Source organism: Manis javanica, chromosome 6, assembly GCF_040802235.1.
Source record: "Manis javanica isolate MJ-LG chromosome 6, MJ_LKY, whole genome shotgun sequence".
Lineage (NCBI taxonomy): Eukaryota > Metazoa > Chordata > Mammalia > Pholidota > Manidae > Manis > Manis javanica.
The window spans coordinates 13,112,058-13,134,071 of NC_133161.1; the positions used below are offsets into that span (position 1 = coordinate 13,112,058).

Here is a 22,014-nt window from a genome sequence, read left to right on the forward strand (position 1 = left end):
GCATTGCCATCTTAACAATATTAAATCTTCCAGTCTATGAATATGGGATGTCTTTCCATCTATTCTGTCTTCTTTAATTTTTCAGTGATATTTCATAGTTTTCAGTGTACACATAGTTTCAGTGTTATATTCATTCTTAAGCATTTTTTCTTTTTGATGCTATTGTAAATGGGATTGTGTGCTTAGTTTCATTTCATATTGTTCATTGCTAGTGTATAGAGATAAAATTGATTTTTTTATATTGCTCTTGTATTCTACAACCTAGCTGAACTTGTTTTATGTTCTAATAATTCTTTTGTGGATTCCTTAGGATTTTTTATATACAAATTTATGTCACCTGGGAATAGAGATAGTTTTACTTCTTCCTTTCCAATATGGATGACTTTTATTTGTTTCTCCTTCTTGGTTTCCCTGGCTAGGACCTCCTATACAATGTCGAATAGAAGTGGTGAGAATGGCTGCCCTTGTCCTCCTCCTGATCTTAGAAGAAGACATCCAGTCTTTCACCACTAAATATGATGCTAGCTATGGTTTTTTCAAAGATGGCCTCTCGCATTTCTGTCATCCTACATTATCCTGTTCCTCTTTTTACTCTCTGACTTTATAGTATAATGTGTGAGCCTCAGAATCAGATTTGGGTTTGAATTGATTGCTTTATTAACCCTATCAGGAAATGTTGGGTGTTAGACATCAGTATATGAAAGAAAATCCCTGCTCCCAAACTGCTGCTAAATACAGCAAGACTGTCACATGGATTAAATATTGTAATACATTAAGTGCTGTGATGGGGATATGGCCAGGCAGTGAGGAGTACAGAAAATGGGCCCCTGGGAAGATAAGCACAGCTTGAGAATATGATGCCTAAATTGCTCTTGAACAGTAGGAGAAAGTCTTGGAAGAGAGGGAACCTGTGCAGAAATGGGAAGGCGGCTGGATTCTGTGAACCATGAGTAGATCTGTGAGGCTATAGTGTGGGGTACCTACAGATGAGGAGCCTGAAATGATTCTAGAGAGTTAGTGAAGCCATCTCACCAATGGCACAGGCTCCTGAAGGCCTTGTGAGAACTGGATTTGTGTGTCACAACTCTTGGGTGGTAGGGGAGGAGATGACTTGGTGATGGGTAAGACCATGAGCGGGGAGGCCTGAAGATAGGAGGTTATTGCCCAAGCAGGGAAGAACTGACAGCTAAAGGAAGGTTGGAAAAAGGGGACAGTCAAGTACAATTTGAAGGTAGAATTAACAAGGTATATTGCAGTTGACTGTGAGAGGAGAAAGAAATGGATTGGAAGGGAATGATCCTTGGGTTTCTGATGTGGACATCAGGGTTGTTTGGTGAACTAATCTGAGATTCAGTTTTCTCATCAGTGAATGGGCAATGTGCTTCACATATAACAGTATATACAAATCTCCTAGCACAAGTATATCATTGGTACACAATAAATATTCATCCTTCTTTTCCCCCCATTGTTTCTATTTCTCCCATTCTCTAAATGTACATCTTCATTTGGTTAGTTTCACCTTAAGAGTGCTTTTCTTTGCTGTGTCCCACAGTTCCCACTGTTACCTCTTTGTGAATGACTGCCAGATCTCTCCACCCTCATCTCTCATGATCATAAGTATTTTTGACTGTGTTCTAGGCATCTAAAAGGTGTTGCAACCCTTGCAAGGGAGAACCATCCATCCCCTGCCATCTGTTCCTCTTCTTCAAGTCCATAGGCCTGTTAATGGCACTGTCATTTTCTCTGTCACTTAAAATCATTTTTTTTCTACTTGTAAAAACATATATATCTCTAGTCGTTTGTAGTTTTCCAGCATCATTTGATGTCTGTATCCCCCTCTCATTTCCTCGCATTCAGTGAAAATCCAGGCTCTGTTTAATCACTTCCATAACATTGTACACACATTTCCTTTTCTGTCCCCTTTGCTACCTCCTTCATTCAGGCCTTCTTCATTCCCACCTGAACTAAAATGCTAGCTCTCTTCATCTAATTTCTCTTTTGATCCATCCTGCAGGCAACTGCCAGACTGAGCTCCTGGAGATTCGGATTCAGTTATGACCCTATTGAGAGTCTTCAGGGAGTTCTCTGCACCTATTGGATTGTCATTTAAGGTACCATGTGTCCAAACTATGTGCCTCTCCACATGCTTGTAGAAAAGTGAGACAACTTTCTGCACCTTGAGTATTACCACTTGAGTATTTCCCTTGTGGAAATTACACTTGTTCTTCAAGGCACAGTTCATGAATCCTGCCTGGCTTTCATCAAACCAGATAATTCTCCTTCCTCATATCCTGCAGGACTTTGCTTATTTAAAATTATTTGTGGACATGTCTTATCTCTCCTAGTATATTTAATCTCCTTGAAGGTGCCTCTTTCATCTCTGTAATGCCAAAAATGCCTTCCTCATATTCGATAAATATTTGTTAAATGGAATGTACTAAATTTCTCATCTTCCGGAAGCATGAGCTTTCCCTTTCCACATGGCTGTCCCCAAGGGTCTGTGACACAGACAGTGAGAGAATGAAGGACGGCTGACTTTCCTTGTGGATCCTTTTGTAATTTAATAGAGTAATGTGAAGGTATTACAAAGGTACACTGTTATTTAAATTCTGGGTAACTGAGTCCAGCAGCATTGAGTGGGCTTGATAGAGTCTGTACAGCACTTAACTCTCTATATGGCTTGCGTGGGCATAATGGAATGTATGAGAGCTGGATAGGCTGAGAAATTAAGCCACGGGCCAGTCAGTTACTGCGGAGTTGTAGGTATCAGTGTGATTTTTTCCTTGTAGAATCTAGAACTTGAACTTGGGTACTTCCAATCAAAATAAACAGCCAGCTGAGTCATTTGGGAAATTCCACAAGGTGTGCCCTGCCTCCCCTGCCCTTCCCCTGAAATGGCTTCTCAGCAAGGCTGCCACAGCTGATCTTGGGGGGAGGCAGCTCTTAGTCTCAGTTGCCTATCAGTGATTTCCAGGAACTAAGAAGAGAAGCAGGAAAAACAAAAAGTTAGATAGTTTCTGTCTTGGGCTAAAAAAATGAAAATACTCAGTTCCTACAGTCAGACTTGTCTCCTGGCAGCCAGATGAGGAAGGAGAGAAACTGTGAAGGGTGCCAGGGTGCCAACAGAGTACTCGTGTCCTTGGCGAGCTCAGAATAGCACTCAAAGCTTTGGTGATTCATCGTGCGCAGGCCTGCCCACCCAGGGTCCCAGTGGTGGAGGACGGGGTGAGTCAGGCCTCCCGCAGCTTTCTCCCCGACCTCAGTTCCCTGCCCTCCCCAGGCTCGTTGGGTTGCGGAGCAGAGGGGAGGCCCGTAGTACACGAGTCCGTGCTTGTGAGCAGAAGCTGCCTGCTCTGTCTGTTCCTTCTTGAAGGGCTTCCTGCTCCCATCTGCCCTAAGCCCCAGGGGAATTTGGAGAAGGGAATCCTGCTATTTGGAAGATTCAGCAGTTTTGGGGACCAATCTAAATTCAGGGCCTTCTTCGCCCTTTGAGCGGAGCACTGTTCCTGTTATCTCTGCAGTATTGCTCATTCTGTTTACCCCTCGTAAATCTGATCCCAAATCCTGTTCACTTTCTCTGTCTACTCTTCTCTTGCTCAGCAAGAATTGTATTGGCTTAAGGAATCAGGGCTGTTAGAGTTTTCTTTCTTGGGATAGTTTTTCAACCAGGTGCGTCCATATCTCTTGGTTGGTCCTCGCTATTTCTGACCCTAATGGAGAGAGACCCCAGCGGTCTCAACACTACACCCCACAGCAGGGATCCAGGCCCAGAGTTCACCACATTTGTCTCCCTTTGACCTGCAGCAGAATTACTAGTGTAAAAACCATCCTAATGCCATCTGATGCTTAAAAATAGACCATTCTTCATCTGGCCCACCCAAGACAGGCCATGGTTCTGTCTCCTTTCAGCTAAGCTTCTCATTCTCTCTTCAATGCACAACTCTTGCTGCATGTCCCATTTTACTTTTAGGGCAAGTCATTTTTCGTCTTGCCACTTGCCCAACACTGACCTTCTGGGATCCGCTCAAATTAAAGTTCTGACGTGTCACTGTTCCTCCCTCACAGTGGGAGCCCCTTGCCTTTCAGCTCCGCACACGTCTATCACCAGAAGTGTTCCAGGATACTTTGGAGAAATCCAGGCACAGCTAAGTTGGGTAACTTATGTAGAGTGTCATAGCACTGTCTGGATGAGAATGATAATTTACTTACTGCTTTATAGGTTTCCTATTTTCCCTTCATTGTGGCTGCAAGGCACACAGGCTCTGAGAGAATGCAGCTTTAGTAACAAAACATCCAAGTACATTTACTTCTACAAAGAGCTAGACAAGCTGGAGCACTGGAGGCTGTGTGGGTCATCCCTCGAGTGAGGATAGAACACAGAAAGGGTTGGGAGTAACACTTTACTTTTGTAAGAGGGTCAACTTAATAATGAATACAAACAGGCCTCTGGATCCCAGCTAAATCTAAGCCCCAGTGGATGACCCCCTTATTTCCAACATGTTACACAGTATTTTAAAGCACAAGAGATAGTTACTTAAATTCATTGCAATGGGATAGCTTGGGGTGCTTAAATGTGAGTGGTATACTGCTTGCGACCTGGAGATGCTTCCCTTCATTCCACAAATAACTTATGAGCACGTGATGTGTGTTGGGTCACCTGAGTGTACCGTCTATCATTACCATGTCCATCTGCTGACTTCAAGGAAGCTCTCCCTTTTCCCAGAATGCGTTTAGTGTTGGACTGATAGGACTCCACCCCCTTTACTTCCATTGCTGCCAAGGAATTGATTGTCCATGTTACTGACCATCCAAGCATCTCACCCTTATAGTTTCTAGACCTTAACTATGGTACCTCCATTTGAAGGATCCTGCAGTCACCCATGAAGGTGATTAGGTTTATTGTACTTCCTGAGCATGTGGGACTGTTCCTCCTTCAACCTTCCCAGCTCAACATCTTTCTGACCGTGTTTCATAGGATTGACAGGCTGTCGTCATACCTCTTCTGTCCCTTCCCTTGTCTTTGACAGACATCAGTAATTGATAGCCAGGGCACCTGGTCCAGCTGAGCCTGGACACAGGCTTGAAAGTCCTTCTCAACACAAATTCTAGTGCTACTACATCTATCGTATTTGGCCAAAGGGGTTACAACTATTTTCAAAACATTTGGAGATCACAACTTCTTTCTGCCTCTCCCACCTCCACTCATTCTGCCCTCTAGGCCCAGATCTCTTCTTCTCCCAGTCACTCCCAACTGCCTACTCTGTTTCCCTGCAAGGCTCAGAAAACCCTGTGGTTGACCTTTCAAAGATGTTCCTTCTATGATCCTTTTATGCCTCACCCTTTGGATACATAATCCTAAGCACACTTAGAAGCCATCTCCCACCATAAGGTTTTTCCAGTCTCCCCACACAGTGCCAAGCAGTGATGGCTGGGCCACAGTGTGCCTTTGCTACATGCGTGGTGCCCTCCAGCCTCATCTGGGCTCTGGCAACATGCAGCAGCTGTTTAGTTCTTCCCCTGCTGGTCCCCCATGTCACATGCTGCAGTGGGTGTGCTGTTGCTGGGCCAGCAGAATCACCCTACCTCTTGAAGCAGATGACTTCGTTTCTTATTGGTAAGTATGAAGCCATCTTTCTGTCCACTAAAAATTGTCTTTACTTTCTCCCATCCTTTCTCCTCAATTCTTTCCGCATTATCCTAGCTGTTTGCCAACCCTCTCCATTCTGCTACCACCTGCATCTTCTGCTCCATTCATCCATTTTTCTTTCTCTTTCCAATCTCTTGTCTGCTCCATGCCATTATTTCTTTCTACTCCTTCAGTCTCTCCCAACATAAAAAACACAAAACCCATGGTTCAAAATGCCAAAAAACCATTCCCCTCAACATATGACCCTCTCTTCTCACCATCTTTGTTAAATGAACTGAAAATCATCTGCACCCTAATAATGTGGCCACCATCTTCTGTCCCGTATTGACACCCTCTCACCCATGCAGCCATCAGCTTCTATTTGTTACTCCTCCAAAGATCCTCCACCCCCATTTCCCACAGCCACCATTCAGGCCCAGACCCTCCATTCTTCCCACCTAGTTGTTCAGGAGCCTCTGGCCCCTCTTTTCAGTTCATTTTATACACTGATACCTAGCCAATCAATCTCAGGGACAGCTTTGAGAACTTCATTCTTCTGCTCAAATTAAGTGGGAAGTCCTTCATTTGGCAGTCATGGCACCCCTGTCCTGGGCCTCTCCTGCCTCTCTGGCCACCTCTCCACCTGGATTCTTGTCCAGCCACATTGGACTCCATATTAACTATACCCATTGTTCTTGACTCTTGCTGTTCCTTGTGGAGCAGCCTCACCTTCTCACCTACCCTCCAGTGCTCAGCCAAGTTCATCACCTACATGAATCGTTTTGTGATCCCCACCATCAGGTATGATCTCCTTTCCGAACCTCTTGAAGCACATTTTTGGAACCTCTTGGAAGTACTGCTCTATTAGTATTCTTAGGTTTATTTCTAGTCTTTCATCTCCCTGACAATAAGGAATATATATTTAAAATTTTATCCACCTCCTCAGACCCGACTCCAGTGTCTAGCTTTGCATTATTGCTTAGCCCTTTCCTCCCTCAGTGTACATAAGTTGTCCAGTATGAATTCCTCTGAGCCCAAGGTCCTAAGCTGGTGGCCCACAGCTCACATAATAATCCCTGGCATTTTATTTAGCCACCGCAGAGTTGGATCTTTCTTTTCTTGCTGGTAAAATACATAAAAGATAAAATTTGCCATTTTAACCACTTCTAAGTGTACAATTCAGCGGCATTAATTACATCCACAGTGTTGTGCAACTGTCGGCACTGTCAGTTTCTAAAACGTTTTCATCACCCCAAACAGAACTTCTATAACCATTAAGCAATAGCTCCCAAGAACCTGGTAATCTCTTATCTACTTTATATGAATTTGCCTCTTCTAGATATTTCATATAAGTGGAATCATACAATATCCGTGCTTTTGTGTCTGGTTTATTTCACTTAGCATGTTGTCAAGGTTCATCCATGCTGTAGCATGTATCAATACCTCATTCCTCTTTATGGCTGAATAATATTCCATGGCATGCCACATTTTGTTTGTCCATTCATTTTTTGGTGGATAGTTGGTTTGTTTGGCTATTAGGAGTAATACTGCAGTGAACACTGGCATACAGATAATTGTTAGAGTCCCTGTTTTCAATTCTTTTGGGCATATACCTAGGAGTGGAATTGCTAGGTCATATGGTAATTCTATATTTAGCTTTTTGAGGAGCCCACTGTAGAATTTTTAAAATTCAGAGTACTTAACAGCTTTTTAAAATGAGGAATTATACATACAAATTAGATTTTTTTCAACTTCTCTTGAAAAAAATTAGAAGTCTTGCACTTCTGGGTGATGGACTGAGCCAACTCAGTGCTAGGCTGCTTTGTGGAATATCATAAGAAAAGGGGAAATGTCTAAAATTGGGGAAATGAATTTCAGATTACGGGCAATGAGGGAAGGGCAAACCACTTCCTCATTTAAAATACTTTTTTATTAGGGTTTTCTTTTTTATCACACTAGGCTGTAATCTGATAAAAATCATCTAAAGGATAATTTATGGGAATTCGAGGTAGAATATCATACAAATTAATAGAAATAGAATTAAAATGTAATGCCTGTATCCACATGCAAAAGAATAAATTTGGATCATTTACCATACACTATATACAAAAATAATGCAAACAATGATCTAGCAGAGAGAGAAATCAGGAAAACAATTCCATTCACAATTGCATCAAAAAGAAGAAAATACCTAGGAATAAACCTAACCAAGGAAGTGAAAGACCTATACTCCGACAACTATAAGACACTCATGAGAGAAATTAAAGAAAGTACCAATAAATGGAAACACATCTTGTGCTCATGGATAGGAAGAATTAATATTGTCAAAATGGCCATCCTGCCTAAAGCAATCTATACATTCAAGCAATTCCTATCAAAATACCAACAACACTCTTCAACGAACTAGAGAAAATCATCCTCAAATTCATATGGAACCACAAAAGACCTCGAAGAGCCAAAGCAATCCTGAGAAGGAAGAATAAAGCAGGGGGAATTACACCCCCCAACTTCAAGCTCTACTACAAAGCCACAGTAATCAAGACAATTTGGTACTGGCACAAAAACAGACCCATAGACCAATGGAACAGACTAGAGAGCCCTGATATAAACCCAAGCATATATGGTCAATTAATATATGATAAATGAGCCATGGACATACAATGGGGAAATGACAGCCTCTTCAACAGCTGGTGTTGGCAAAACTGGACAGCTACATGTAAGAGAATAAAACTGGATTATTGTTTCACCCCATAAACAAAAGTAAACTCAAAATGGATCAAAGACCTGAATGTAGGTCATGAAACCATAAAACTCTTAGAAGACAACATAGGCAAAAATCTCCTGAATATAAGCATGAGCAACTTCTTCCTGAACACATCTCCTTGAGCAAGGGAAACAAAAGCAAAAATGAACTCATGGGACTACATCAAACTAAAAAGTTTCTGTATAGCAAAGGACACCATCAACAGAACAAAAAGGCATCCTGCAGTATGGGAGAATATATTTGTAAATGACCTATCCAACAAGGGGTTAACATCCAAAATATATAAAGAACTTACATGCCTCAACACCCAAAAAGCAAATAACCTGATTAACAAATGGGCAGAGTATATGAAGAGACAGTTCTCCAAAGAAGAAATTCAGATGGCCAACAGACACATGAAAAGATGCTCCACATCTCTAATCATCAGGGAAATGCAAATTAAAACCACAATAAGATATCACCTCACACCAGTAAGGATGGCCAGCATCGAAAAGACCAAGAACAAATGCTGGCGAGGATGTGGAGAAAGGGGAACCCTCCTACACTGCTGGTGGGAATGTAAGCTCATTCAACCATTGTGGAAAGCAATATGGAGGTTCCTCAAAAAACGAAAAATAGAAATACCATTTGACCCAGGAACCCCACTCCTTGGAATTTACTCAAAGAATACAACTTCTCAGATTCAAAAAGACATATGCACCCCTATGTTTATCACAGCACTTTTTACAATAGCCAAGATATGGAAGCAATGTAAGTGTCCATCAGTAGATGAATGGGTAAAGAAGAAGTGGTACATATACACAATGGAATACTATTCAGCCATAAGAAAGAAACAAATCCTACCTTTTGCAACAACATGGATGGAGCTGGAGGACATTATGCTCAGTGAAATAAGCCAGGTGGAGAAAGACAAGTGCCAAATGATTTCCCTCATTTGTGGAGTATAACAATGAAGCAAAACTGAAGGAACAAAATAGCAGCAGACTCAGAGACTCCAAGAAGGAACTAGTGGTTACCAACGGGGAGGGGTGTGGCAGGGCAGGTGGGGAGGGAGGGAGAAGGGGATTGAGGGGTATTATGTTTGGTACACATGGTGTGGGGGATCACGGGGAGAACAGTGTAGCACAGAGAAGGCAAATAGTGGATCTGTGGCAACTTGCTGCACTGATGGACAGTGACTGCATTGGGGTATGGGTGGGGACTTGATAAATGGGTAAATGTAGTAACCACATTGTTTTTTCATGTGAAACCTTCATAAGAGTGTATATCAATAATACCTTAATAAAAATTAAAAAAATAATAATGCAAAATGGGTTATCACCTAAATGTAAGAGCTAAAGTTATAAAATTCTTAAAAGGAAATATAAGAATAAATCTTTATGATACTGAATCAGGCAGTGATTTCCTTTATACACATCAAAAGCACAGGCAATAAAAGAATAAATAAATAAATTAGGCTTAGCAATTGAAAATGTTTGTGTTCAAAGGACTGTCAAGAATGTGAAAAGTTCTCAGAATGGGAAAAATATTTGTAAACTATGTATCTGATAAGGAACTTATATCCAGAATATATAAAGAGCTCTTACAACTCAACCATAAAATGGCAAATAACTCAATTAAAAAATAGGTAAAGAATCTGAAGAGATATTTCTCCAAAGAAGTTAACCAATGGCCAATAAGCACATGAAAAAGCTCAATATTATTAGTTATTAGGGAGACACAAAACCACAAGGAGATACCACCACTTCACACCCTCTAGGATGGTTATAATAATTTTAAAAAATGACAATAACATGTGTTAGAGAATTTATGAAGAAATTAGAACCCTCATACACTGCTGATGGGATTGTAAATGGTATAGCCACTTTGGAAAACAGTTTGGCAGTTCCTTAAAAATGTTAAACATGGAGTTACCATATTACCCAGCAATTCCACTCTTAGGTATAGACACCAGAGGATGAAAACATATGTCCATACAAAAGCTTGTACAAGGTTGTTCATTTAGTATTATTCATAATAGCCAAAAGATGAGATGCAACTCAAATTTCTATCAGCTAAAGAGTGGATAAACAAAAGTGGTATATCCATGCAATGGAATATTATTCAGCCATAAAAAGGAATGAAGTATTAATATGTGCTGTAAAATAGATGCATCTTGTAAACATTATGCCAAGTGAAAGAGGTAAGATAGAGGAGACTACAGATAATATGATTCTGTTTATATGAAATGTTTGCAATAGGCAAATCTATAGAGATAGAAAGTTGATTACTGGTTGCCTGGGCCTGGGGAGAAGGAGAATGAGGAGTAACTGCCAATGGGTAGAGGATTTCTTTTGGGGATGATGAAAAATAAGGTTGAGTGATAGTTGCACAAGTCTGTAAATATATTAAAAAACACTGAACTGTAAAAGAAGAAATGAAAAGAAACAGAGGACTCAGACATAAAATGTTATTCATTCCTTTTACCTAACTAATGAAACTAAAGATGATTTTTTTAAATGTGCCTGAAGTAGTTAAGACTAAAGCATTTACAGATGACCTGAAATGAGGTGTTGAGTTTACTTTAAAACTAAGGGGTTCCACGCAGCCCTTCTATGCAGAATAAATTCTCCATGCAGAATAAACTCCATAAATGAAATAAAATGGGCAAATGGTGATAATTGTTGAAGCTGGGGAGCACACAGGAATTCATGATATCGCTCTAGTTCTGTGAATGTTAAGAAGTTTGTCCATAATAGAAGTTAAAAAAAAAAGACGGATAAAGCATCTGCAGTTCGGTAGATACACACAAAATATGTCTGTGTTTTTCGGGGGAGCCCTGTGCAGAGGGCTGTGTCTGCAGACTCCGTGGTTATCCCAGTACATGTATGTCTTTGTGGATGAGGCGAAATGAGGCCTTGCCAAAGCACTTTTGGGGGTGCATTCATTTTCTAGGGCTGCTGTGCAAAGTACCACAAACCAAGGGGCTTACAGCAACAGAAACTTACTCTCTCACGGTTCTGGGGTTCCTATAAGAGTGACATCAAGGTGTTGGTTGGGCTGGCTCTCTCTGGAGCGTTAGGGGAAAATCCTTCCTTGTCTTTTCCAGCTTCTGGGAGTGCTGGCAGTCCTCGGAGACTGTGGCTTATAAACGGACCACTCCAATCTCTGCATCTGTTCTCACTTGGGGTTCTCCCTGGCTGTCTTACATTGTCTTTCCTCATGTATGTCTGTCTCCCCGTCTGTTTTCTCTACTGGTAAGGATACCGCTCTATCAGGGCCCACCCTGAGTATGACCTCATCTTAACTTGATCACATCTGCAAAGACCCTGAATAAGGTCACATTCACAGGTAATGGGGGTTACCACTTCAGAGTATCTTTTGGGAGGAAACGGCGTAACCCACAAAAGTGCACAAGGCAGAATAAGCAGAAAAACAAACAGGTGCTTAGCAGTGCACATCTCTGCTGCTGAATCTTCAGGTGTCCAATAGGCAGGCTGTGGTGGACACAGTGTTCACAATGACCAGACTTACATGAAATGCATCCCTCCCTGGCCAGCTTTATCTTTTCCAACTGAGACAAATCTTTCCTGGATCCCATTCCCACTTGGCAGCCTTGACTGATGAGCGATACATCTAGGCTTTCCTAGTTTACCAACTTCTTTCATCGGACTTCTTGGGGATAACTCTAACCAGTATTCACTTAAAGTATGTTTCAGAAAGGTCATTTTCTTACTCTTTGACACAGACAGGCACATTACTTTTAGAGTTAATCTTTTGAGCTGGCTGCTGAAGTTATTTTAGACTCTACAGTTAAGTTGACCCAGAAATCGTTCCTCCCTTTGAGACTCTGACTCTCTAACTCAGGGTCATATCGTGCTGTCCTTACTCTGTAATCTTACTCTGGCCTTTGATCAAAAGCAATAAAATTGGATCTCTATGTTAAATGGTACTTAAAATATATATGATTTTATTCCAGTAAACCAGATTATCTGATCACTGCCCTGTACCTTCCGATAATCACCTGAAGAGTCGCATGAAGGAAGTTGTAAGCTCCTCCTTGCTGCAGGAACTGTGCAGGCCGCGGGCTATTGGTTACTTTCCAGAGGACGCTGGGGGGAGTAGAGTTTGGAGGAGAAGGGGCTGGACTTTGGACTCATTCGCTTTTGCTACAGCTACCTCACCTAGTTCCAGGTGGTGGGAGTGATTTCAGCCCATTTGTTCTCATCTCTCAGGGGAGTGGGAAAGGCCCAGGCAGGAAGGAGCCGAGGTACAGAGGAGAGGGAGGAGGCGGGCCTGACCCAGCGGGGGGAGATGAGGGCCACAGCCAACTTGGGAGCTTGGATTTGAACCCCTGTGGTTCCCAGCAGAGAGAAGGGGATTGGTGAGCATTAGATGAAATGCTCATCTGGGTGCCCTGGCCCCTGTGTTCAGATGGAGGGTAAGGGAATAGCAGTACCCAAACAAGGCCGATAGTGCTATTTCAAGAGCTTCCATGTATTGCCTGTGACCAAGGGCTAGGCACTGTGCTAACAGCTTTTAGTGCAGTGAGTACCTGCCAGCTGCCCTGAGTTCTGTCTGTCCTGTGTATGAGAGTAATCCATTCTCTTACCTTGGGTGGGCTTTTCCATCCTGCTTTTTAAAATCCAGATTTACAGAAGATTCTCAGTTTTACAGTAAAGCTCATTTCTTCTACCTCCTATAGTGCAGTTAATATACTATATACAATTTGTAGAAAGTCTGTTTACAAAGGGTTCTGTAAGAAGATCCCTTTTGAAAGCACAGAAACATGAATAACAGAAAGACTCCGACTCTATTGATGGTTCACTTACCACAAGCAATATTTAATGCAGGAGAATTAATTGTACTGCTAGAAAGGACTGGGATTGAGGTCCTAGGAGCTTTTTATAACTGGATTGAAAGGATCCATAGACTCACCCTGACATCCAGTCAGAACTGCTCCTAACCCACAATAGAGCCAGGGCGATTTTTTTAAAGCTAGCCATTAAAAAAGATCTTCTGAGGCAAGCCCATTATTTGCTTTGTTAGTTTGGCTCAGAGTCTAACAGCCTTAACAAGTCAAAATCCTTTTGCACTCTTGCTGTGATGTGAGTCTCTGCCTTTAATGTGTTCTCAGTGGCCATGGAAAAGCCACTGTCACCTTCTAGCATATGTATACCTGTTAAGTTCCTGAAAACGGCTAACTGGAGCATCTAAATAATTGTTACCTTCTTTTTTTTTTTTTTTTTTTTTTTGAGAGGGCATCTCTCATATTTATTGATCAAATGGTTGTTAACAACAATAAAATTCAGTATAGGGGGGTCAATGCTCAATGTACAATCATTAATCCATCTCAAGCCTAATTCTCGTCAGTCTCCAATCTTCTGAAGCATAACGAACAAGTTCTTACATGGTGAACGAATTCTTACAGAGTGAATAAATTCTTACATGGTGAACAGTACAAGGGCAGTCATCACAGAAACTTTTGGTTTTGATCATGCAATATGACCTATAAACCATCAGGTCAAATATGAATATTCATTTGATTTTTGTACTTGATTTATATGTTGATCCCACATTTCTCCTATTATTATTATTATTTTTATTTTTAATAAAATGCTGAAGTGGTAGGTAGATGCAAGATAAAGGTAGAAAACATAGTTTAGTGCTGTAAGAAGGCAAATGTAGATGATCAGATGATCAGGTGTGTGCCTATGGACTAAGTATTAATCCAGGCTAGACAAGGGCAGCAAGACATCCACGGATGCAGAAGATTTCTCTCAAAGCAGGGGGGGTGAGGTTCTGAGCCTCACCTCTGTTGATCCCCAAATTCTCACCTGATGGCCCCCCTGCGACTGTGCCTGTCTTAGGTTGTTCCTCCCTTGAGGAATCTTACCCGTCTCTGGCTAACCAGTCATCTTCCGGGGCCATACAGGGAAATGTAAAGTTGGTAAGTGAGAGAGAAGCCATATTGTTTGCAAAGGTTAGCTTTTTACTTCTTTGCAGATTTATGCCCTGTGGCTTCTATGCCCAGCACTTGTCTCGAGGTATCTTTACCACCTGGAGGAATTATGATACTCGGTAAATTCGATATGAGGCACGAATTCTATTTAAAGTTTGTAATTAGGAAGGAAGAAGAAAAGCTATAGATGTAGCATATGAAGGAAACTTGGGAGGATTGATTATTTCTTTGACATATCTTCTTGTATAGTACCTTAAGTATGTATAGGTTTTAAACTACTAACTAATTTGCACACACATATTGACATAATAGGAATACGGTGACATAAACAAAGCAAATCTATAATTACCAGCCATCTCCAGTGAAGCCAAGAAAACCATTTAGGCACCCTAGGCATTTGTGAAAATTTATCTATGATATGATGGATATTTTCCAACTGTACTTGAACCATCAGACAAATTAAAGCAGCCCATTTCTGGGATCTGTTCACATCCCATATGTTCTTTTAACCATAGATAGTCTATAGTCATGAGATTTTGGGGTGCTACAACTTGCACCCCTCCCAACTCCTGGTTGAGTTCCAACAGTACAGATCCAGTCAAATTCGTTGTCTCACTGTATGCACATGCCAGCCTAGACATCTCCCTCCTCCTTCTTATGGCAAGTCCAGGAGATGGTGGGCTGGATGCAGCCACAACCGCAGCATCGTCCGGATCCCTGTGGAGGCTTTTTGATGATCATCCCCCGGCACGAGTCCTCCAGAGAGTGCTGATGCCGGAAGCTCCTCCTCATATCGTATCTTAGTTCATTTTCTGGGTATCCAAGCTAGGCCTTGATCTTCTGCGTAGAAACAAACAGACCCTTTGCCCACACTTTGACATGCCCTCTATACCACTGTGCAGAACTCATTGGAGGTCAGCACACAGTAACTGCTTTTTTTTTTTTTTTTAATTAAGAGAAAGGAATATTATCAGAAAAGAGTACCTCCATAGCTGATCATCTGACACCCTTTAAGTGATCAACATTAAGGATATTTAAAGCATGCGTTGATCTTTGATTTACCAATAGTTTTATCCTGTTAAGGAGTAATCCCCCTTTTCTTTCTTTCTTTCTTTTTTTTTTTTTAATTTTTAATCTACACTTACCTGAAGAATACTATGTTTACTATGCTCTCCCCTATATCAGGTCCCCCCTAACAACCACCTTACGGTTACTGTCCATCAGCTTAGCAAAATGTTGTAGAGTCACTACTTGTCCTCTCTGTGTTGTGCAGCCCACCCTCCCCTTTCTCCCTCCCCCCCATGCATGCTAATCTTAATACCCCCCTTCTTCTTCCCCCCCCTTATCCCTCCCTGCCCACCCATCCTCCCCAGTTCCTTTCCCTTTGGTACCTGTTAGTCCATTTTTGGGTTCTGTAATTCTGCTGCTGTTTTGTTCCTTCAGTTTTTCCTTTGTTCCTATACTCCTCAGATGAGTGAAATCATTTGGTATTTCTCTTTCTCCGCTTGGCTTATTTCACTGAGCATAATACTCTCCAGCTCCATCCATGTTGCTGCAAATGGTTGGATTTTTCCACTTCTTATGGCTGAGTAGTATTCCATTGTGTATATGTACCACATCTTCTTTATCCATTCATCTACAGATGGACATTTAGGTTGCTTCCAATTCTTGGCTATTGTAAATAGTGCTGCGATAAACATAGGAGTGCATCTGTCTTTCTCAAACTTGATTGCTGCGTTCTTAGGGTAAATTCCTAGGAGTGGAATTCCTGGGTCAAATGGTAGGTCTGTTTTGAGCATTTTGATGCACCTCCATACTGCTTTCCACAATGGTTGAACTAATTTACATTCCCACCAGCAGTGTAGGAGGGTTCCCCTTTCTCCACAGCCTCGCCAACATTTGTTGTTGTTTGTCTTTTGGATGGCAGCTATCCTTACTGGTGTGAGGTGATACCTCATTGTAGTTTTAATTTGCATTTCTCTGATAATTAGCGATGTGGAGCATCTTTTCATGTGTCTCTTGGCCATCTGTATTTCTTTTTTGGAGAACTGTCTGTTCAGTTCCTCTGCCCATTTTTTAATTGGGTTATTTGTTTTTTGTTTGTTGAGGCGTGTGAGCTCTTTATATATTCTGGACGTCAAGCCTTTATCAGATCTGTCATTTTCAAATATATTCTCCCATACTGTAGGGTTCCTTTTTGTTCTATTGATGGTGTCTTTCGCTGTACAGAAGCTTTTCAGCTTAATGTAGTCCCACTTGCTCATTTTTGCTGTTGTTTTCCTTGCCCGGGGAGATATGTTCAAGAAGAGATCACTCATGTTTATGTCTAAGAGGTTTTTGCCTATGTTTTTTTCCAAGAGTTTAATGGTTTCGTGACTTACATTCAGGTCTTTGATCCATTTTGAGTTTACCTTTGTATATGGGGTTAGACAATGGTCCAGTTTCATTCTCCTACATGTAGCTGTCCAGTTTTGCCAGCACCATCTGTTGAAGAGACTGTCATTTTGCCATTGTATGTCCATGGCTCCTTTATCAAATATTAATTGACCATATATGTTTGGGTTAATTTCTGGGGTCTCTAATCTGTTCCACTGGTCTGTGGCTCTGTTCTTGTGCCAGTACCAAATTGTCTTGATTACTATGGCTTTGTAGTAGAGCTTGAAGTTGGGGAGTGAGATCCCCCCTACTTTATTCTTCTTTTTCAGGATTGCTTTGGCTATTCGGGGTCTTTGGTGTTTCCATATGAATTTTTGAATTATTTGTTCCAATTCATTGAAGAATGTTGCTGGTAATTTGAGAGGGATTGCATCAAATTTGTATATTGCTTTCGGCAGGATGGCCATTTTGACGATATTAATTCTTCCTAGCCATGAGCATGGGATGAGTTTCCATTTATTAGTGTCCCCTTTAATTTCTCTTAAGAGTGACTTGTAGTTTTCAGAGTATAAGTCTTTCACTTCCTTGGTTAGGTTTATTCCTAGGTATTTTATTCTTTTTGATGCAATGGTGAATGGAATTGTTTTCCTGATTTCTCTTTCTATTGATTCGTTGTTAGTGTATAGGAAAGCTACAGATTTCTGTGTGTTGATTTTGTATCCTGCAACTTTGCTGTATTCCGATATCAGTTCTAGTAGTTTTGGAGTGGAGTCTTTAGGGTTTTTTATGTACAGTATCATATCATCTGCAAATAGTGACAGTTTAACTTCTTCTTTACCAATCTGGATTCCTTGTATTTCTTTGTTTTGTCTGATTGCCGTGGCTAGGACCTCCAGTACTATGTTAAATAACAGTGGGGAGAGTGGGCATCCCTGTCTGGTTCCCGATCTCAGTGGAAATGCTTTCAGCTTCTCGCTGTTCAGTATAATGCTGGCTGTGGGTTTATCATATATGGCCTTTATTATGTTGAGGTACTTGCCCTTTATTCCCATTTTGCTGAGAGTTTTTATCATGAATGGATGTTGAATTTTGTCAAATGCTTTTTCAGCATCTATGGAGATGATCATGTGGTTTTTGTCTTTCTTTTTGTTGATGTGGTGGATGATGTTGATGGATTTTCGAATGTTGTACCATCCTTGCATCCCTGGGATGAACCCCACTTGGTCATGGTGTATGATCCTTTTGATATACTGTTGAATTCTGTTTGCTAATATTTTATTGAGTATTTTTGCATCTACGTTCATCAGGGATAATGGTCTGTAATTTTCTTTTTTGGTGGGGTCTTTGCCTGGTTTTGGTATTAGGGTGATGTTGGCTTCATAGAATGAGTTTGGGAGTATTCCCTCTTCTTCTATTTTGTGGAACACTTTAAGGAGAATGGGTATTATGTCTTCTCTGTGTGTCTGATAAAATTCCGAGGTAAATCCGTCCGGCCCCGGGGTTTTGTTCTTGGGTAGTTTTTTGATTACTGTTTCAATTTCTTTGCTTGTAATTGGTTTGTTTAACTTTTGTGTTTCTTCCTTGGTCAGTCTTGGGAGGTTGTATTTTTCTAGGAAGTTGTCCATTTCTTCTAGGTTTTCCAGCTTGTTGGCATATAGGTTTTCATAGTAGTCTTTAATAATTCTTTGTATTTCTGTGGAGTCTGTCGTGATTTTTCCATTCTCATTTCTGATTATGTTGATTTGTGTTGACTCTCTTTTTCTCTTAATAAGTTGGGCTAGAGGCTTATCTATTTTGTTTATTTTCTCAAAGAACCAGCTCTTGGTTTCGTTGATTTTTGCTATTGTTTTATTCTTCTCAATTTTGTTTATTTCTTCTCTGATCTTTATTATGTCCCTCCTTCTGCTGACTTTAGGCCTCATTTGTTCTTCTTTTTCCAGTTTTAATAATTGTGATGTTAGACTATTCATTTGGGATTGTTCTTCCTTCTTCAAGTGTGCCTGGATTGCTATATACTTTCCTCTTAAGACTGCTTTCGCTGCATCCCACAGAAGTTGGGGCTTAGTGTTGTTGTTGTCATTTGTTTCTATATATTCCTTGATCTCTATTTTGATTTGTTCATTGATCCATTGATTATTTAGTAGCATGTTGTTAAGCCTCCATGTGTTTGTGAGCCTTTTTGTTTTCTTTGTAGAATTTATTTCTACTTTCATACCTTTGTGGTCTGAAAAATTGGTTGGTAGAATTTCAATATTGTGGAATTTACTGAGGCTCTTTTTGTGAGCTAGTATGTGGTCTATTCTGGAGAATGTTCCATGTGCACTTGAGAAGAATGTATATCCTGTTGCTTTTGGATGTAAAGTTCTATAGATGTCTATTAGGTCCATCTGTTCTAGTGTGTTGTTCAGTGCCTGTGTGTCTTTACTTATTTTCTGCCCGGTGGATCTATCCTTTGGGGTGAGTGGTGTGTTGAAGTCTCCTACAATGAATGCATTGCAGTCTATTTCCCTCTTTAGTTCTGTTAGTATTTGCTTCACATATGCTGGTGCTCCTGTATTGGGTGCATATATATTTAGAATGGTTATATCCTCTTGTTGGACTAAGCCCTTTATCATTATGTAGTGGCCTTCTTTATCTCTTGTTACTTTCTTTGTTTTGAAGTCTATTTTGTCTGATATTAGTACTGCAACCCCTGCTTTCTTCTCACTGTTGTTTGCCTGAAATATGTTTTTCCATCCCTTGACTTTTAGTCTATGCTTATCTTTGGGTTTAAGGTGAGTTTCTTGTAAGCAGCATATAGATGGGTCTTGCTTTTTTATCCATTCTATTACTCTATGTCTTTTGATTGGTGCATTAAGTCCATTTACATTTAGGGTGACTATTGAAAGATATGTACTTATTGCCATTGCAGGCTTTAGATTCGTGGTTACCAAAGGTTCAGGGTTAGCTTCTTTAGTATCTTACTGCCTAACTTAGCTCGCTTATTGAGCTGTTATATACACTGTCTGGAGAGTCTTTTCTTCTCTCCCTTCTTATTCCTCCTCCTCCCTTCTTCATATGTTGTGTGTTTTGTTCTGTGCTCTTTTTAGGGGTGCTCCCATCTAGAGCAGTCCCTGTAGGATGCCCTGTAGAGGTGGTTTGTGGGAAGCAAATTCCCTCAGCTTTTGCTTGTCTGGGAATTGTTTGATCCCACCATCATATTTAAATGATAGTCGTGCTGGATACAGTATCCTTGGTTCAAGGCCCTTCTGTTTCATTGCATTAAGTATATCATGCCATTCTCTTCTGGCCTGTAGGGTTTCTGTTGAGAAGTCTGATGTTAGCCTGATTGGTTTTCCTTTATAGGTGACCTTTTTCTCTCTAGCTGCCTTTAAAACTCTTTCCTTGTCCTTGATCCTTGCCATTTTAATTATTATGTGTCTTGGTGTTGTCCTCCTTGGATCCTTTCTGTTGGGGGTTCTGTATAATTCCATGGTCTGTTCGATTATTTCCTCCCCCAGTTTGGGGAAGTTTTCAGCAATTATTTCTTCAAAGACACTTTCTATCCCTTTTCCTCTTTCTTCCTCTTCTGGTATCCCTATAATACGAATGTTTTTCCTTTTGTATTGGTCACATATTTCTCTTAGTGTTGTTTCATTCCTGGAGATCCTTTTATCTCTCTCTATGTCAGCTTCTATACGTTCCTGTTCTCTGGCTTCTATTCCTTCAATGGCCTCTTGCATCTTATCCATTCTGCTTATAAATCCTTCCAGGGATTGTTTCACTTCTGTGATCTCTTTCCTGACATCTGTGATCTCCTTCCGGACTTCATCCCACTGCTCTTGCATTTTTCTCTGCATCTCATCCCACTGCTCTTGCATTTTTCTCTGCATCTCATCCCATTGCTCTTGCATTTTTTTCTGCATCTCTGTCAGCATGTTCATGATTTTTATTTTGAATTCTTTTTCAGGAGGACTAGTTAGGTCTGTCTCCTTCTCAGGTGTTGTCTCTGTGATCTTTGTCTGCCTGTAGTTTTGCCTTTTCATGGTGATAGAGATAGTCTGCAGAGCTGGTACAAGTGACCGCTGGAAGAGCTTCCCTTCTTGTTGGTTTGTAGCCTTTTCCTGGGAGAATAGCGACCTCTAGTGGCTTGTGATGGGCAGCTGTGCACAGACAGGGCTTCTGCTTCCTGCCCAGTTGCTTTGGGGTTTATCTCCACTGTTGCTGTGGGCTTGGCCTGGCTGGGGCTGTTCCTCCAAAATGGTGGAGCCCCGTTAGAGGGGGAGCAGCCAGGAGACTATTTATCTCCGTAAGGGTCCTCTGTGCTCCCTGCTGCCCAGGGGGTTAGAGTGCCCAGAGATCCCCAGATTCCCTGCTTCTGGTCTAAGTGACCAGTCCTTCCCCTTTAAGATTTCCAAAAAGCACTCTCCAAACCAAAACAACAACAGCAACAATGAGAGAGGGAACAGAAAGGAAAAAAAAAAGAAAAAACACGCGATTTTTTTTTTTTTTTCCTCAGGTGCCGGTCCCAGGCACCCGCGCACTGGTCCTGCTGCCCTGTCTCCCTAGCACCAGGGTCCCTGTCCTTTCAAGGCTTCCAAAAAGCACCCACCCACCGGTCCCGCAGGGAAGGAACGCTCAATATTCTTGGTCCTCAGGCACTGGTCCCACGCACCCGCTCACCAGTCCCGCCGCCCTGCCTCCCTAGCACCGGGGTCCCTGTCCCTTCAAGGCTTCCAAAAAGCACTTGGCAAAAAGAGAGAAAAAAAAAGGGGAAAAACGCGCGATTTCTTCCGTCCTCAGGTGCTGGTCTCAGGCACCCACCCACCGGTCCCACAGGGAAAAATGCGGGATATTCTTTGTCCTCAGGTGCCGGTCCCAGGCACCCGCTCACCAGTCCCGCCGCCCTGCCTCCCTAGCACCGGGGTCCCTGTCCCTTTTAGGCTTCCAAAAAGCACTCGCAGAAAAGAGAAAAAAAAAAGGGGAAAAACGCGCGATTTCCTCTGTCCTCAAGTGCCGGTCTCAGGCACCCGCCCACCGGTCCCGCAGGGAAAAACGGGGGATATTCTTTGTCCTCAGGCGCCGGTCCCAGCCACCCGCTCACCAGTCCCGCCACCGTGCCTCCCTAGCACTGGGGTCCCCGTCCCTTCAAGGCTTCCAAAAAGCGCTTGCCAAAAAGAGAAAAAAAAAAAAGGGGAAAAACGCGCGACCTCCTCCGTCCTCAGGCACCGGTCTCAGGCACCCGCCCCCAGGTCTCGCAGGGAGAAACGCGGGATATTCTTTGTCCTCCGGCGCCGTTCCCAGGCACCTCCTCACCGGTCCCGCCAC

General features: G+C 41.8%; 1 protein-coding gene across 1 annotated transcript in view; it reads left to right on the plus strand.

Moving 5' to 3' along the window:
* The window catches only part of SLC37A3 (solute carrier family 37 member 3), a 75,296-nt gene that overhangs the window by 50,600 nt on the left and 2,682 nt on the right, over positions 1 to 22,014 (plus strand). The window contains exon 14 of the mRNA XM_073238352.1: positions 2,015 to 2,111. Coding sequence (XP_073094453.1) covers positions 2,015 to 2,110 — 96 coding nt within the window. The 3' untranslated portion in view covers position 2,111. The remainder of the gene's footprint in view (positions 1 to 2,014; positions 2,112 to 22,014) is intronic.